The following is a 19754-nucleotide window of genomic DNA, read 5'->3' on the forward strand; positions in this document are numbered from 1 at the left end:
CCTAAATATCGCGTATCGCGTTGTTTACTGTTTTCATTGCGTTACTACTGCTGCGTTACTACGCTGCGTTACTACCGCTTGTTTCTTGTCCTAGGCAAAGCACTTTTACAGTGCCAGTTGCTACTACTTATTCATACCACCTGTATTTCACTATCTCTTCGTCGAACTAGTACACCTATTAGGTGTGTTGGGGACACAAGAGACTTCTTGCTTTGTGGTTGCGGGGTTGCTTGAGAGGGATATCTTTGACCTCTTCCTCCCTGAGTTCGATAAACCTTGGGTGATTCACTTAAGGGAAACTTGCTGCTGTTCTACAAACCTCTGCTCTTGGAGGCCCAACACTGTCTACAAGAATAGAAGCTCCCGTAGACATCAGTATGGTGCGTAATGTAATCAACACAAATATCCTTAGACAAAGCATCGATGTTTTATCCCTAGTGGCAACAGCACATCCACAACCTTAGAACTTTCTGTCACTGTCCCAGATTTAATGGAGGCATGAACCCACTATCGAGCATAAATACTCCCTCTTGGAGTCACAAGTATCAACTTGGCCAGAGCCTCTACTAGCAACGAAGAGCATGCAAGAACATAAATAACATATATGATAGATTGATAATCAACTTGACATAGTATTCAATATTCATCGGATCCCAACAAACACAACATGTAGGATTACAAATAGATGATCTTGATCATGATAGGCAGCTCACAAGATCTAACATGATAGCACAATGAGGAGAAGACAACCATCTAGCTATCTGCTATGGACCCATAGTCCAGGGGTGGACTACTCACACATCGATCCGAAGGCGATCATGGCGATGAAGAGCCCTCCGGGAGATGATTCCCCTCTCCGGCAGGGTGCCGGAGGCGATCTCCTGAATCCCCCGAGATGGGATTGGCGGCGGCGGCGTCTCTGGAAGGTTTTCCGTATCGTGGCTCTCGGTACTGGGAGTTTCGCGACGAAGGCTTTAAGTAGGCGGAAGGGCAGGTCAGGAGGCATCACGGGGGCCCCACACGCTAGGGCCGCGCGGGCCCCCTCTAGGCCGCGCCGCCCTAGTGTGGCGGCGCCCCGTGGCCCCACTTCGTATCTCCTCCGGTCTTCTGGAAGCTTCGTGGAAAAATAGGCCCATGGGCGTTGATTTCGTCCAATTCCGAGAATATTTCCTTACTAGGATTTACTGAAACCAAAAACAGCAGAAAACGACAAGAACTGGCTCTTCGGCATCTCGTCAATAGGTTAGTGCCGGAAAATGCATAATAATGACATATAATGTGTATAAAACATGTGAGTATCATCATAAAAGTAGCATGCAACATAAGAAATTATAGATACGTTTGGGACGTATCACTTTCCGCGACAGGGAGCCGCGGTGCGCAGCTTGACTGGCCGGACGAGGATCCCTCACCAGCGTTGTCGTACCTGGCGAGCTTCCACGGGGCGTGAGCCCCCAGTTCGTCCACCGGCGGGCGCTGCGCTTGTGCGCGCCCTCCGACCGGTTCCATTTGCGCCGCTCCGCGTCGGTGCGGAAGACGGGTGGACGCGATGGCGAGTCGCCGCCGCCCAATCCGGTGCCACAGCCTGCGGAGCCGCCACGGGACACCATCGCACACCGTCGGCCAGTGGATCGCTGCCTGAGGCTCGCTGGATTGTTCGCCGGAGATGGTGCTTGGCGGCGGCGGAGGGAGATGAACTGCGGAGGGGAGTAGAGTTTTGCGACCCGAACTCCCCTCCTCGAACCCTTTTAATAGGGCCGTTCGGGTAGTTGTTCGGGCCCCTGAACTTATTTTACGGCCGGCCCATATTTTCGGTCACTGATCTACGATACATTCGGTTCGAACCCGTAAATAAATCCGCCAGAAGGGGCTCTTTTGGAGATGCTCTTATTTCCCTAAATAGGTTTCTAGCGTAGGGAGAGTGTACTACTAGCTGTCCCTTCACCCCGGCACCGTTGCGCGAACTCGGCCAAATTCCGGTAGCTCGTGCCGCCGTCGGCGACTGCCTTAGCCGCGGAATCCCGCAAGCCCACTACTTTCTTCCCCGCCGCCTTGTCCACCATTAGCGCGTTCACCTTCTCCGCGATCTCCTTCCGGCTCACCATCCCCTCGTCCCCCTCCCAGCTCCACCTGTCCACCCACACGCCGAGCCCGCTACACGCCACCACGCCGGCGTTCACCCACTGGTCCCCGAACCTCGGCCACGCCAGCACCGGCAACCCGCCGGCCGCCGCCTCCGTGACCGAGTTCCAGCCGCAGTGGCTGACGAACAGCCCGACGGATTCCTGCTTCAGCACTTCCTCTTGCTCCACCCAGCCCTTGGTCACCATCCCCCGCCCCCGCACGCGCTCCAGGAACCCTTCACCGAGCAGCTCGCTGAGGTCCGCGTCGTCGTCCCTGTCCACCACGGTGCTCTTCACCACCCACGAGGAACCGGTACCCGCTCGCCTCCGGCCCGCGGCGAGCTCCCGAGCTGGTCCCTGGAGATGGCCTTGCGGCTCCCGAAGCTGACGTACACCACCGACCCGGCCGGCTGCGCCACCAGCCACCGCATGTAAGGTGGTTGGTTCTTTGGTTAGGTATGATTCTCTATGGTCTTTATTTATTATTATCTATGAGAGTTGTTTCAAATAAATTGATTGGTGTTGGAGACGAGTAAAATGTTTCATGCTTATAGTGATGCAAAAGGAAGCTTATTAAAACTGTGGCTTAGACTTTAACATGTCATGTTAGATGTTATTTAAATTATATGTTTAGTAGTTATTGTTGTAGAATGACTTGTCTTAAATAACTGAGAGTGCTTAATGTGCCATTGAAAAAATCATGTGTTATTTCCTTTGATGCTTTATTGGGACTAGATGACCGGTTGCGCTATCGCGCAAATGGCAGAATTAAATTAGAATTTAACTCATAAGTTTTAGTTTATTATAGTATTAAGAAAAACTCAATGGTACCAAACATTTATCAAGCAAAGTAACAGAACATATGTCGATTTTATATACATACATTCAACCATTTCTCTTACTCAGTAAATAGTAGTAGCAGCAAAGGTATTCTGGTAAAGACTAATTTAAATATAATGCTATATTTTTATTTACATGTAAATAGGCTCGATATTTTTATTTGCAAAGGAAGATGACCCATTCCGCCCAGGCGCAAACACTAAAGCCATACATATTGAAATCATAAGCCTTGTCTTAGAAATAGTAACATGTAACACATATATACACGACTGCAGCACCACAACAATATATTCACGGTATAAATGAAAGTATTTATAAGGAGTTTACATGTATCCGGAATCAGCACTATCAATTACCAATACGCCACTGCAATGCCACAATAATATATTCCTATTAATAAACCATGACGATGCTCGCAATATCACCTCAAGCAGTGGATCACTCAAGCAGCTCAGCTTCAGCTTCAAGCTCAAGCCCTTTACGATGTCATCGTAGTCCTCCCAGTGATAGAACATATGTGGATGTAGTGAGTAACCAGAGATGATGAAAAGAAAATGCACAAAATAAATAGGGTTCAAAACGTTAACCTAGGTACCCAGAAAGCCTCTTTGGTCTTCTTGGTTAAAGACAGCTACCTCTCCAGGGATCCCAGGAACTGAAACAACGTAGACAGCGATGATCATGTTAGCCTCTGAAGAAATTTGTACATTTGTCGAAGCAATTTACGAGAAAGTGGATAACCTGGTCGGTGCGGTCTTGGGCGATGACACTATGGAAATTGGCATCCTCGAGCATCTGGGATCATGTGCAAACAGATGTTAGAATGGTTCACCTCTTTAGAAACAAATCTTTCCTGGTTTCATGCAAATTTTACTGCAAACATAGAAGCAAACTTTCCGTAGGTTGAATCATGAAGATCATAGCCTCTCTGCTGGATGTATGTAGCAAAATCCTCTGATGGCTCCCCAGCTTTCCTGCGGTAGTCACTGGTACCCCCAGGATACATCGTGCCGGTTTTAGATATTCGATATCCCATCAACCTAGCCACAAATAAAATATAGATCAGGTTGTATAGAACAAGTAACTCAGACAATGAAATGATTTCCTTCAGGAAAAGGCAAATAAACATTCTATAGCAGCAAAGCTTGATTTAACTCCTAAAAAGACTACAAATTACAGCTGAAAACGGAGACGAAAAGTTTCCAAACAGAGAAGCACAGTGGTGCTCCGTTTTCCATCAACATAGAGAAGAAAAATATGACCTATCTGACCTGAACATCCAAAACCACAAAAATTAAAATAAATTTTAAGTTGAAGATCACCGTGAACCCAAAGCTTTTCTAATACCGAGCCTGAAGAAAGTAACCAGTAGAACTCCTGACGTTACATTGGAAACTATGGCTCGCTTTCAGAATACTTGCTAGGATATTACTATTGCACAAACAACTTTTGAAGGCATATATTACCTGATGGGTCAAGGGGTATTATATTGTTACCTTAGCTAACCGTACCAAATAAATGGATGTGCAGTAAACAAGAAAAATGCTAGAGACAATAGAAAAGTGATTCACCTCATATTTTTCATCGCGCTATAGCCTTGTAGGTTTGTCTCAACTTCAAGATGAGTAACTCAATTGACCCTGAGAACCAAAACATTGGCAGCTGAATTTTTTGGGTGGTATTGCCAACTATTATTTTTGGTTTTCCTGGTAGAAACAAGGATTAGTCAGTAAATAGGTAAGACTGCTTTGGAGTGGAAATATGGTTTAGAAGGCAGTGACATGGTCATGTGACAGGTAAACAGATGATTTATTGGCAACAGATGAAAAATACAACCAACTGGCCAAAATAAATATACTGTAAGCTTCTAGAAAGTACTAGGAACCACAATAGCACCAAGACAGCAGCAAGTTGGTAACCCCAAGCAACGAAAAAACCTGAGAAGTTTGTGCTTTCTATCAACCACCGTGCAATTGTTTTTCATGAGCACTAAATCACCATATGGGAGCCATCATCATAGCATTTTAAATTTAACTGTGATATTATATGGCAATTGTTTTTCCTGAACACGAAATCACCATATGGTTCCTAATAATGCCCTGGTCGCTCTTTAAAATCTTTCCCCTTACAAACCAAAGTCCCAGCAAAAAGAAGCATAAAGTGACTATAACGATCATAAAAATAGGGCATATCATATCTCGCATCTACACTTTACCTGGAAAATAACCACTATCCGCTGAATATGGCAACTACTACCTGCTGCTACCTTAGGCTCAGCAGGTTCAGCATTTTCACCCTAGCATTAGCACATTCAAGTGCAACCAAGTATTTTCACCCTGGGTTGGTCAGTCAACCATTCCTAGAATATAGGTTTTAGAGATATAAAGGAAACTGAAGCTGTTTGTTTTGAACAACAGCAAGCAATACTGTCCTGATAAGGTCATGCAACAAGCAATAACCAACAGACAGTGAAGCGAAAATTTGGTTCTACCAGTGTTGTTCTCTTACAAAGAACGGAGCCACTTCTTTCATAACGAGAAACTAAAGAAAAATAGGGCTGCCACTAACAAAGCATATCCAGACTCAGCGGCTGGGTGCCACAGCACACACCACATAGTGAAATATAAGGGAGTTCATAACCATCGCTTAAACTATTATATAAACCTGAACCTGCACATCATTCTATAACCTGGAATGATCGAAGGATGGACATTTCAATATGAGTATCCTGGCACTGAAGCTACACAACAAAGATATGAACTTTAAAGACTATAGATAGGCTGTTCTCCCCTGTGATACCTTAATGAGCTTAGTGCATGTATTTATTTTGAGTACTACATCAGAAGAGCTTCATTTTAAATTTTTGGCCATGTTGAACACTACATACTTGTTAATTACATGTAAATCAAATAAGCCAATTCTCATATTTAGAAAATAGTTATTCCATGATGCAAAACCGAGCAAAGATGAATCCTGATGCTAAAATTGACTATTTGACGATCTGGTAACTAATATCACCTCAACTTTATGCTTATGAGTACATAATAGAAAGTACCACCAAACTACAGTCATGCCACTCAATTAGCTTTGAAAATAGGAACAACTAATTAAATCCGTATTCAAAAAACACAAACAATAAGTTATTAGTAAAAAGGAGGTATCCACCTTTAGACGAAGGTGTCAGTAGAGTAAAGCATGTCAATATGATGATAACCAACTTATATTAGAAATTAGCGCATGAGCAACAAATATTCAAATGTTGGATCTAATAGACAAACTTATATTAAATCATCACACGTGACCTTACTAATACCAAAGATTCTCGAGATGGCTCTATAAAATGTGATCTAACAGCTGTAGGTACATATCATAGAGTTGTATCCAAATTTAAAAAGGGTTAAACACAAGACAAGGGACAACATCAAATTCTGTCACACCAAATGCATGTCAGCTCATACTTGAACTGTTAGCTAAAACCAATATTAAGAAGCTAATGCAGAGGTATGAGAATATCCATCGGATGCTCTCCATGAACATGCAAGAATCAGATACAATAAGTACCTATAATCTGTGAACCAAATGAAGAAAATGCCTCGTATTATACCTGATGGTATTTAACTGCCAGAAGACTATATGTTGAAGGTACTATATCATAAATGAATATATGCTTCTCTTTTTAATAGAATTTCAACAACCAAGATTTCTGTTTCTTCAAAAGTACAAATAATCAAATCATTTTTCTGCATACAATACTCAGATATGCAAACCAGAACGAGAAATCATACCTTCAGCAGTCGACGCCAGGTGTCATGGTCTTACAGGGAAAAATCACCTGACCAGGAGCCCCACCAAAAAATTCAATATTTGTCGTTGTGCTATAGAACGAAGAAGGAAACCATGATTTTCCAAAAGGTCAGCAGTGTAAGTGTGTAACACGAGAAAACTGGAACCAGCTATTTCACATAGCAGGATATAAACGGAGGTGCCCGGACAGTAATCTTCAGAAGAGATAACCAGAGCACACATGCAAAAAGGAAATTCCGAGACATATATTGCACAAGCATAGAATTATTTGAACGTAACATACAAGGTAGGCAATGTTCATTTACGAGGTATGAGAATATCCATCGGATGCTCTCCATGAACATGCAAGAATCGAGATACAATAAGTACCTATAATCTGTGAACCAAATGAAGAAAATGCCTCGTATTATACCTGATGGTATTTAACTGCCAGAAGACTATATGTTGAAGGTACTATATCATAAATGAATATATGCTTGTCTTTTTAATAGAATTTCAACAACCAAGATTTCTGTTTCTTCAAAAGTACAAATAATCAAATCATTTTTCTGCATACAACACACTCAGATATGCAAACCAGAACGAGAAATCATACCTTCAGCAGTCGACTCCAGGTGTCGTGGCCTTACAGGGAAAAATCACCTGACCAGGAGCCCCACCAAAAAATTCAATATTTGTCGTTGTGCTATAGAACGAAGAAGAAAACGATTTTCCAAAAGGTCAGCAGTGTAAGTGTGTAACACGAGAAAACCGGAACCAGCTATTTCACATAGCAGGATATAAACGGCGGTGCCCGGACAGTAATCTTCAGAAGAGAATAACATCTATAATGGAAAATTAATATTGCACATGGACCAACTCCATTATTAGAATACTAAAAGATAGAATATTGAAGTGGAGGCTACCAAACTTACATGATTTAGCCATTGTCATGGAAGGATGATTCCCTCGGAAATCTGGATAAGAGAAGACTGGGCTGCCCTGTTCTGCACCTCCTTCCGTCCATACAATGTATTTTTGCACATGACATGAACACCATAATGAGAAGGTCAAATTTATAGCAATCCATTGCCTTGCAAAGTATATCGCAATCCATGAATCATGCGAACAATATGCGGATGTGAGTACCAACTTCTGAATCTAAGCTTGCAAAACTGTTACACATGTAAATCAAAGGAGTAAAAGAAGCGATGTACCTTTGAAGAATTTTTAACATAATGCTCGACAGCCATTCGGCCGGTCAATGACAGGGCCTCCTTCAGCAACTCTGCCGGCCAGTCATATATGAGCACTGAGTAATTTCATAGAAAAAGAAACAATTTTATCAGGTAAAATGTGCTATTGCTTGTGAAAGGTGGCATTGCCTATCAGGTTTTAGAATCCATACCAATATGGCAATATATGTAAAATTCACCAATGACTTCTCAGGTAAAACATGATATTACTCTCATGTCAGCAACACACTTATTTAGAAGCCAATATAGATTTAAAATTTCGTTTCAATGGATTAACTGGAAGCAAACCTTAATTTACATCACAAAGATCAATCAGGGCTTTGTTGCAGCAATAATATTGTACCGCATATTATGAGTACGGAGTTACCTAAAATCACAACTCTCTCTGAAGGTTCCACGGACACTATCTCCACAGATGGATTTTTCATCTTCAGGTACATCCCAACACCTGCCACTGCCAGTCTGCCTCCTAAACCAACAGCTGCCACATTTAACATATCAACTTTGCCTACTGTGTCCTTCCATATAGTCTTAATCAGCCCTGAAAATGCCAATGGAGTAAAATGATGTCATATATCCACTTGCTTGAGAAAATAATTAAATTGCAAGAAAGATGGGAGAATACATTTTATATTTAGAAACGCGCTGAAGCGTGGTAATCTCTAGCATTTCTCTATTTAGAATACTCGCTTCAGAATAGCAAGCAACGAGCACTGATATCTATAATACAGGTATTAGAATCACAAGAAACCCCATGAGTCTACAAACTAAATTTGGCAAAAGAAAAGTGGGTAAACAAGATATAACATCCTTTGCAACCAAGCGTTCACACAGAATCATCGTCGAATGCAACTTCTCAATAGATTTGCAAAGAAAGCTACATAAGTTGAACAAGATGCATCTCATTTTTTAGATGAAATTAACAAGCACTAAGCACAGACTTAACAAGACCCACCGTAGCGGCATCAGGAGAAGGAGCTCCCGCGTGGCATTAATGCCCTTTTCCTCATTTTCTTCCAGAGGCTGTGTGTCACCGTACAAAGTGACCTCCTTGGCTGTTAGCTGTTTCATGAGCGCCAAAGAAACATAGCAGCGAAAAAGGATCTGCACACAGATATCAAACAACTCAATCAGGATCTTAAGGTATAAACAAAGTAACCTGCTTGGCCGTCAGCTGCTTCACGAGCACCAAAAATCATAGCAGCGAAACAGGATCGGCACAGACATCAAACAACTCAATGAGGACCTGAAGGTATATACAAATTGAACTTAGACAAGGAAGAACAGAAAGTGGGTAGACATGGCAAAACCTAGTAGAGAGAGATCATGAGAGGATGGAAAGAAGATGATGAGATGCTCACCTTGGCGTCATAGGCACCTGAAGCGAGTGCATGAGGTCATTCAGATGGTCATGTAATTTTTTCAGCAGTTAACTGCATCATACATCCTCAGCTCAAACTCCCTCCTCCGTTCAGCCTCACTGAGATTCGTTCATCCCCTCCTCCGTTCCTTGCAGCCAGGAGAAGCAAGAGTGAGAGCAAGGAGAGGGAGATCGAGAGGAAGAGACATAGATGGGAGGGTGAAGCAAACCTGAACGAATCTTGCCGCTTGACCCCGAGTCCCCACCGACCCTGCCACCCACGGCCTCCAACCACGTCTGTCCCCTGCCTCCTCTGCACCTCCGACTTTCCTCCTCCTCGTCGTCCTGCTGCTTGGTCGCCACCGGCGTCACCGGCACATTGAAGAGCGGCGGCGGCAGTAGAGGTACCGCCTCCAGCCACCTCCATCCCCCGCCTCCTCTACACCTCCACCTCTCCTCCTCCTCCGCGTCCCGTGGCTTGGTCGCCGGCGGCGTCACCAGCGCAGAGAAGAGCGGCAGCGGTAGTAGAGGTAGGATACGGCACCGACGCGGCGACGCCCTCATTGATGGCCAAATCACCCCCTCTTTCAAGGCTCCCATCACATCTAGGCGTGCCCTTGAACGGTGATCTCGAGCCACCGAGCTGTGGACGATTTTCTCAAGGCGGCGCGCCGCCGCCCACCTGCGTCGCCTCCTCCGGCCTGCCCTAGCGGCCGTGCCTCTCCGGCTCCATCTCGGGGAGCGGCGGTGCACCATCGTTGGGGAGAGGGAGAGAGCCCCGAGCCGCGCGGCCGCCGGCAGGATGCAGCACGACTCGATCTGGTTTTCACCGCGGGGGAGAGGAGACGAGAATGGTGATGGGCTCTAGGACGGGGAGATTGGCTGCTTGCTTTTCTCGATCTAGGGTTTCACCGCGGACGCGAAAAAAGGTGACACGGAACGAGCAGCGTCGCAGTCTCCAGCAGTCGGCCCCCGCACGTAGCTGGCCCCATGCGTCACTGACTTAGTCGAAAACTGAACAAGTGAGAAAAATATTCAGCGATCGAACGGCTGTGGTGAAAAGTGGGACTTGAGATTTACTGTTGCAACCTGATTGGACGATCCAGATTCGTTTGCCCCTTTGAGATGTCCTGGTTGAGAGGGTAGTGTTTCAACATTTATAGGAGAAATGACTTGGTACATGCTTACATCATGTTATGACTACAAACCAGTCACCTTAATCCTCTATGATTATTTAGTTTTTGACTTGTAATATCACTTTATACTTTGATTAATAATGTTTTGTGGCTATGTATGATTATGACCCTTATTGCTCTCTTAGTTGGTCGCTCCCAGTATTTTGCTAATCTTCACATATACTGAGTATGAGCTCTACTTGTGCATCCAACTCCTAAAACCAAAGTTTGCTAATTGTATTCACCATACTTACCTATATGTGGTATTTCACAGTTAATTTAAAGTGAATTGCTTGTGTGCTACCTTTAAGCCTTTAAAGATTATTACATGTTTTGTGTTTTGTTTTAGCTTGAGAAAGTGTTGAATGCTTTATCATCTTTTTCATGTTTATTATGGCTTCTCACCGTGACTAGCATGCATAATGTGTTAGTCCACCCACCCGCTAAATACAGTGGAGAGAACACAAACGGCGCAAATGGTTCGATACAACACGTCCAGAAGGTGGTTTAGGTCTATGCCCGGTCTAGACGATACAACCGAGTATTATTACTACGGTTTACTATGTCTCAGTCAACTGAGATTTTCTTAAGTCTAAGTCACTTACAAAAATGTGCTTTGAGTTGCACTTTTCTGTTAAAAAAGTGCAATTGCACTTTTCTGATAGAAATGTGCAACTGAACCAGTTGCACTTTTCTTTAAACTATAGTTGCACTTTTCTGAGTTGACTGAGACTTAAGAAAATCTCAGTCAACTGAGACATAGGCACACCCTTATTACTACTCGCTTCTACAGTGGAGAGAGCGTACTACTTGCTTACGCTTCGATCCCGGCACCGTTGCACGAATTGGGCCAAGTTCCCGTGGCTCGAGCCGCCGTCAGCGACAGCGCTCGCCGCGGCATCCCGCACTCCCGCCGCTTCCTTGCTCACTGCCTCGTCTGCCATTACCGCCTTCACCTTCTCCGCGATCTCCTCCCGGCTCACCATCCCCTCGTCCCCCTCCCAGCTCCACCTGTCACACCACACGCCGAGCCCGCTGCGCGCCACCACGCCGGCGTTCACCCGCTGGTCCCCGAACCTCGGCCACGCCAGCACCGGCAACCCGCCGGCCGCCGCCTCCGTCACCGAGTTCCAGCCGCAGTGGCTGACGAACAGCCCGACGGATTCCTGCTTCAGCACCTCCTCCTGCTCCACCCAGCCCTTGGTCACCATCCCCCGCCCCTGCACGCGCTGCAGGAACCCTTCACCGAGAAGCTCGCTGAGGTCGGCGTCGTCGTCCCTGTCCACCACGGTGCTCTTCACCACCCACAGGAACCGGTGCCCGCTCGCCTCCAGCCCGGCGGCGAGCTCCCGGAGCTGGTCCCTGGAGATGGCCTTGCGGCTCCCGAAGCTCACGTACACCACCGACCCAGCCGGTTGCGCCTCCAGCCAACGCATGTAAGGTGGTTGGTTCTTGGCCGTCTCGCCTGACGGAAAGCTCACTGGGGCGAGCGGCCCGACGGAGAACACCGGAGGGAACCCGGTGGCGACGGTGCCATCCCGCAGAGCCGCAATGGCTTCCGGCTCGAGCGCGTCGAAGGAGTTGACCAGGATGCCGTCGGAAGTCGCGAGCATGCGTCCGTTGGCGACGAACTGGCGGGTGAAGAGGTGGTTGGGGTCGTGCAGCGCCTGCGGGACGGAGGCCTTCGGGATGCGGTACACGCCAGGGATATCGACGTCGCCGACGGAACCGCCGGCGCTGGCATCGAGGTAGGCGGGGAAGTGGACGCAGAGGGAGAGCATGGCGGCGGAGGCGGTGAAGAGGACGTAGCAGGGGAGGCGGAGGTCCTTGGCCACCGGTATGACCACGGACGCGAGCGCGATGTCGGTCACGAGCGCGGACGCCCCGGCGCCGGCGAGGATGGGGCCGAGGAGGAGCGGCACGGAGCGGCGCATGGCCTCGAAGCGGAGGAAGAAGGGGTCGGCGCTGGCGGGAAACTCTGACGCGTCGAAGGGAGCCAGGGGGAAGTCGAGGCGGCGGACGGCCGGGAACGCGGCGAAGAGGGCGTCCAGGTGCGCGGACTCGGCGGAGGACACGGTGGGCAGCACGGCGGCCACCGAGACGTCGCAGCTGGGGGAGAGCGCCACGGCGAGGCGGCTGAACGGGACGAGGTGGCCCATCCCGGCGCTCGGGAGGAGGACCACGTGAGCGCGTGGCAGGTCGCCAGGGCCGTCGCCGGAGGTCGGCATTGCGAGGAGCGTGGTCGCTCTGCTCTGTGCTAGCTCGGTGCAGGGCAGGGCAGGAGATGACTTAACAGTAGAGGACGTGTGGCTTGTTGGGATTTGGACGTAGCTGTGCTCTGCACCAAACGATCCAACAACGGAACAACCAGTTCAGCACGAGTAAATCGACGGTACGTGGCGAAGTAGGTGCAGCGTCCGCACAGAGATGTACTCATCTTTCATCTTTGTTAGACGACTTGGCATTTGGCGAAGTGTAGCACTCGAGGTCCCATGTTGAACCAGATGGACGGGTAGTTGCTAAGTAGCCGTTCTATAGAGTTTCTAAAAACTTAAAATATAGCAATTTGCTTAAAAATGTGGCCTCCTCCGTGTGCCTGAGTTTCCTCGTCGCTCCGCCACTCCTTCCCCTCAGGTGGGACTCATCCACCGCCGACTCAAGCTATGTGAAGCTCCACCTTCCCAAAGACCTACCGAAAACATTCGGCCCGTGGGAGGCTGTCACCCGGGCCGCCCCCAGGTGCTCCCGGCCGTCCTTCGTTGCCTTGCCCACGCCCCCCTAGGACCCGCGCTCACGGGAGCATGGTGGCGACCCGCGCAACCACGGCGAGGTCATGCGGCCCCGTCGTCGGCCACCACCGCGAACTGACATGCCATCAACCAACTCTTAATGTCTGCAGGCTCTCCTTGGTGGTGTATGATTTGAATGTGATGACGGAAATTGTAGAAGAATTCGTATGATACGGATTTTTCGTCCAAGGAGGCGGGTGAGTGGGATGAAGATGAGGAGCTCCTCGTGCTTATGATGGAGATGGAGAGCAACAAGAAGCCGAAACATGGGTGTTTTGTTGTTGGGCGATAGAGCATTCATAGGAGGAGGTAAGAAGCCCACAACCGGCTTATGTTGGATTACTTTGGAGTGTTGGGTCACCCTTGTGTGTATCCTAAATGTTACCTTTACCGGCGTTTTCGAATGTGAACGGGTTTATTCACCTATATTTCCAATGCGATCAAAGAGAAAGATACCCTCTTCGAGACAAGCCGAGACACACTCGGAATCCATATCTCATATCTTCATATAGAACTTAGTTTCTAAATGTCGCTGAACTATAAAGTGTATGATCCTATGAGTTTAGATATATGTTTACATGACCGGAACACCTTCCGTGACAATGGTGATTCCGAAAGCTTGATAACCACATCAATCCCCACACATAAACACTTTTTTTCATGTGAACCTTCTGTATTACTCTCACTACATGACATATTATTTCTGGCTACTTTACATAGGCCGAGGTGAAAATATTATGTTATCATCGTCACCCGACATGTACTCATTTACTCATTCTTCATCATCGATGTTCATGTGACATAGCACCTTAGTCATGTGTCTGGCAAGACGATGACGAACATCATGATACTTGAGTGGGGCCCCAGAGTGTATCTCTTCATCATCGGTGTAGCAGTTCCCATAACTACTTCATACGGGATGATGTAATACTATCTGGTATGAACAAAGACCACCTTCATTGTCACTTAGTCACGAGGTAATGTTTGATGGTCTCGTGACATCCGTATCGTATCCAAGTATATATAAATCTTATGGTCTAACGATCTTAGTAATGGCAACACTTGTCTTGAGAAAATACCGATAATAATATTAATGATGTGTTTCACGGTATATTATGTGGGGTCTATTCAACACTATTGTTACAACAACAATTTTTTTTTTATCATATATACCGGCAACCTCGTAACATTTTACTATTTCTCATGGTGAGGAAAACAAGACCATCAATAATATACAAACTAGTCTTAGAGGTGAGACTAGTGATATCTGTTTGGTGTTCATAATTCCACTTATGTAATTAGGTTTTTTTTCCTCCAATATCACACATACATGGAACCAATAAAATTGTAGCATGAAACAATAAAAAATATGAACACGGAAATATAGAATAATACAAGTTATTGTTGCTTCTAGATGAATAACCATCAGTTTGACTCAATATTTCTCTCCAACTCATATACGTAGAATCATCGTAATATATAAATATATCCTCATTACTATGTCATATTCCTTTAGTCCTAGCAACTTCCACGGATTTTTTTTTGATCAAAATCGCGGGCCAGTGGGGGGGGGGGGGGGGGGGGTCTCGCAGTGGTGCTAGACTTTGAATGTTTGCGCATGATCAGTGTCCTTTTTAAAGAGATATGAGTTGTTCCTCTTTATTAATCTGCATCCCGAACCCTTTTAGATCATTGGATGGTATTTCCCACCTTGATGAAATTGCGGAAATTTAGTAGGTATTTTGGAAGATTTTACTCCCTCTGTTCTATAATTATTGAACTAAAATTATGGCAAGAACTACGAAACGAATGAACTAATAATTACAGAAGCAGAGGAAGCAAAACTAGCACAAATGAGCTGCTTAGATGGGTTATCGTTTCACCCTAAACAAGTTCTTTAAAGTATTAAACCACATAGCAATATTCATAATCTGCGTATTAAAAGACGTATATGTGACATTTGCCCAACATGGCTACATGTTAAACCACTTGGCAACCTTTGACATTGGCGGATGCAGAGGATTCATTTGCTTCCTTTAAACTCTCCATCATCAGGGCAGAGGAGGGCTACCCACCACATGGGCACCGTCATTGTTGGTGGGGTCCTCCTCATCACGGTTTTTCTCTCATATCGTTTACAAGTCATTATCCCACATAAGGGTAGAAACTAGCCGTGGATTATTCGTATTATTCGACATTCATATTCGAGAAATTTAAAATGGAAGTGGTGGTATCTGAAACCGAACATCGTGGAAATGCATATGGTAAATATTCAAATCCATTTTATAAAAACAAATACAAATGCGGTATTGAAATTTCAATCAAACGTGGATATGAAAATGCATATATCCATATCCGAATAAGGTTATGTGAACCAATTTTAGTAATTTGACCCCAGTACTAATTACCCAACAGAGAAATAAATAAATCAGTCAAATGATCTTTTATGTCATTGAACTTGAAACTAATACACATTATATCAGTATATTTATCGCTCTACCATTCCATAGCAGCCTCATTATAAGACAAGAGTCTATTATTTCCTTATATTTGTATCTTCTCCTAATTGAGAAAACATGTGATCTGTATTCATATTCGAGTAACATCCGCTTCGAATTCGTATTCCGCAACGAATATGAAAATGAATATGGGAAAGGGCACTATCCGATATCCGTTTCCACCCTTAATCCCAGGTCCACTATACTTAACCTACTTGGAGTAATTAATGTCATGCACTAGTTTGGTAATATCTTATTGATATCTCAATTCTTCTTTTGAAGCACATATAGTAGGGAAGGCCCTTACTGCTTCATTTTTCATTTATAAAGCCAAAGGGCAAATATTTACATTATTCCAGTGTCTATAAGTGGCTGATAAGGTGTCTAGCCACTACTCCATTCCTTCCTTTAGACCAGGTTTAGCTCTATGCATAATCAGGGAGAAAGAAACCTTTAACATACAAAGACATCTGTCTTGGCTAATATTCTCACCATCAAAAACAATTTTGTTCCTATGATTTCAAAGGCTCCATGAACCAACAAGTAGAATCCCCTTGAAGCAGTACTCTTTTGCCAGAATGTTTGGCAGAAGTCACATTCAAAGAATAAGGCTAATATTTTCTTTGGAAAGTCAAGCCAAGAAAAAAATGACTAAACATTTAGAAAAATCTGTCCAAAAATATGGTACACTATAGATATCATATAAAATATATTTTGTGATGCATCTAACGATATTGATTTGTATTTTGCATGTTGATGATTTTTTGTTAAATTTTAGTCAAACTTTATATGGTTTAACTTTTCAAAAATAATATAAGCCTTATTCATTGGAATGGAGATACTAATAAATAAGGCTTATATTATTATTTTGACCAATGTTTCACAAAAAATAGTTATGTGCAAAATATGAAATCAATATCGTTAGATACTTCATGAAATATATTTTCATATGATGTCACATTTTTTGATTGATTTTTCTAAAACTTTGGTCGAACTTTAATTAGCTTGACTTTTTTAAAAAGAAATATAAGACTTATTTATTGGAACGCGGGAGAAGTACAATCAAGTATCCTTTGTTTGGTCAACAAATTTCTCTTTGGGTTTGACAAATTTCCGCCAAATTATTTTGAATTTGGATGCCTAAATCCTCCCAAAAAAAATCTAAAATTTCGTTAGCACCTACTACTAAAAAAAGATGTGGAGTAAACAAGACCACCTCGCTGGATCCCAAAGTCCGTTCTCCCACCAGTAGCCATTTGTCGAAGATTTTCCAGGGGGTGGGGCATAACCGGCAATTCAATTCTACACTCGCCGTGCTGGCCGGTTCTTGACGGACTTGCCCTGAGTCAGCGGTCGTCGCCGCCAATCAGCGTCCGTAGGTCCGGATAGGTCCCTCAAATAAATCTGATACGTCCATCCAGTCCACAAACGCATCGCAGCCGTGCAATAATTCCACACGGTAATCCTCTGCCGGCGATTATTAATAGCTCCGCTCTCCAGTCTCCGGTCACTCACCCCGGGCGGGAAGCTTCCTCGCCACACAACCAAAGCAAGATAAACGTTCACCGGCAATGGCGCCTTCCCTGTTCGGTACAGTCTCCGTCGTCACGCTCCTGCTGCTGGTTTCCGCTGTCCAGTGCTACGATGGTCGCCACGCCGTCACCATGGCGCGCCGGTCCCGCCTGGGGAGCCGGAACGTGGTGCACCACCGCCGGAACACCGTGCCGCACCGGTACATCCTCGCGGAGAAGAGCAACACGACCGGTGGCGCCGGCGCGAACCAGAGGAACAGCACCTCGCCGCCGGCGTCCAACGCGACCGCGCCTTCGACGGCGCCGCCGCAGCAGCAGCAGCAGGGCGGCAGGCGGCACCGCAGCCACAAGCACCGGGTGCGCAACTGGATCATCGGCTTCGTGGTGGGCTCCCTGGCCGGCGTGATCTCCGGCCTCGGCCTGTCGGTGCTGTTCCGGCTGGCGCTGAACTGCATCCGCGGCCGGCACCGGCGGAGCAAGTCCGGCACGGTGATCTACACGCCGAAGCTGATCAAGCGCGCGGACCAGCTGGCGTTCCTGGAGAAGGAGGACTCGCTGTCGTCGCTGGAGGTGATCGGGAGCGGCGGGTGCGGGGAGGTGTTCAAGGCGCAGCTCCCCGTGGCGCGGGAGGGGAGGAGCCGCGGTTCATCGCCATCAAGAAGATCAAGAAGCAGGTGGGCGACGGGCCCGGGAAGCCGAACCAGAACCTGAGCGACGAGGAGAGCCGGCAGCTGGACAGGTGGTCGCGGCAGATCCAGTCGGAGATCCGCACCGTGGGCCACATCCGGCACCGCAACCTGCTGCCGCTGGCGGCGCACGTGCCGCGCCCCGACTGCCACTACCTCGTCTACGAGTACATGAAGAACGGCAGCCTCTACAACGCCATCAAGAAGCAGGAGGAGGTTGCCGCCGTCGACGGCGGCGGCAGCAACGAGGAGAACAAGGTGACGCTGTCCTGGCCGGAGCGGCTGCGCGTGGCGGTGGGCATCGCGTCCGGCCTCGAGTACCTGCACGAGTCGCACCACCCGCAGATCATCCACCGGGACCTGAAGCCGGCCAACATCCTCCTGGACGACGACCTGGAGGCGCGCATCGCGGACTTCGGGCTGGCCAAGGCGATGCCCGACGCGCAGACGCACGCGTCCACCTCGCACCTGGCCGGCACATGGGGGTACATCGCGCCGGAATACCACCAGACGCTCAAGTTCACGGCCAAGTGCGACGTGTACAGCTTCGGGGTGATCCTGGCGGTGCTGGCCACGGGGAAGGATCCGTCGGACCAGTTCTTCGTGACGGAGGTGGAGGAGATCGGGCTCGTCAAGTGGCTCCGCCGGGTGGTGCAGTGCGGCGACTACGCGGAGGCCATCGACCCCGCGCTCGCCGGAGCCGGCCACGACGAGCAGATCCTGCTCGTGCTGCGCATCGCCGTCTTCTGCACCGCCGACGAGGCCAAGGAGCGGCCCGCCGCCAAGGACGTGCGATGCATGCTCGCCCAGATACGACCAGCAGCTACTTAGCTAGCTTGTCTAGCTCATTCCGTGTACGGCCGGGCAGCGCTCCGAAATTTGTTAGTCTGTCTGAATCATGAGTGTACGTACAGTAGAATAATCAAGGGTAGGTTGGCAAGTCATCAGGTCAAGCCTGGGGACCGTTGGTCGATGGAGAACAGAGACAAGCGAGACTGAGTCCATGTGTGTATGTGATGCTTTGCCGTCTGTTTCACGATATAGATCGATGATGTACAGTATAATAGAGCACTTAAAATTATTCTTAGGACACGAGAGTTTGGGTATATTCAAACTCGAATCCAACATACTACTACCTCTATTACGGCACATTACTCCCAGACATCATCGTCGGTCGGAGGGGGAAGATCTCATCCCAATTCTCACCATCGGAGGACTCCAACTTCACCTTGACAGTGGAGGGGCCAACGACCTCTAATCCAATGTTCTTCACATATGCATCCCTAGCATCGAAGAACTCATACTCTGCTTGCAAGAGCTCTAGATGTTCACAACATAACCTAGCCATGGTTACCTCGTCAGACTCGTGGGCACGAACATGTAACATTTGCGGGTGGTGTTCCTTCTTCGCTTGGCGGGACACCATCCGCACTTTTGGAGCAAGGAAATCCGCATCCTACCGACTGTGCACCTTGGATAAGTTCAGCTCGTTTTTTGGCCGGCCGAACGACTTAAAAGGTGCTGAACCCCCACCCTTGGCCGCCGCACAAGATTTTTGCGGCATAGCCCTAAGGGCATGTCCAGCGGCGCGACGCATTTTGGTGTCCGCTAGCGTCCGTTTGCGTCGCGCGGTGGATGCGAGATAGACTGTTTTTGTTCGCGCATCCGTTTGCGCCTAGGGGTGGCTCCAGCGGCCCAACGCATTTCCGCGT

The 19754-nt window shown here is 47.1% G+C and overlaps 1 protein-coding gene and 1 pseudogene across 1 annotated transcript; one reads left to right on the forward strand and one right to left on the reverse strand.

The window, feature by feature from the left end:
- Positions 1–11330: 11330 nt before the first annotated feature.
- LOC124675979 (UDP-glycosyltransferase CGT-like) lies at positions 11331–12765 on the reverse strand. Its single transcript, XM_047212070.1, has one exon. The coding sequence runs from the start codon at positions 12763–12765 to the stop codon at positions 11344–11346; it is 1422 nt and encodes a 473-aa protein (XP_047068026.1). The 3' UTR covers positions 11331–11343.
- A 4581-nt stretch (positions 12766–17346) lies between these two features.
- On the forward strand, positions 17347–18910 carry LOC124667276 (annotated as a pseudogene).
- Positions 18911–19754: the final 844 nt, after the last annotated feature.

The sequence above is a fragment of the Lolium rigidum genome, chromosome 1 (assembly GCF_022539505.1).
Source record: "Lolium rigidum isolate FL_2022 chromosome 1, APGP_CSIRO_Lrig_0.1, whole genome shotgun sequence".
Classification (NCBI taxonomy): Eukaryota; Viridiplantae; Streptophyta; class Magnoliopsida; order Poales; family Poaceae; genus Lolium; species Lolium rigidum.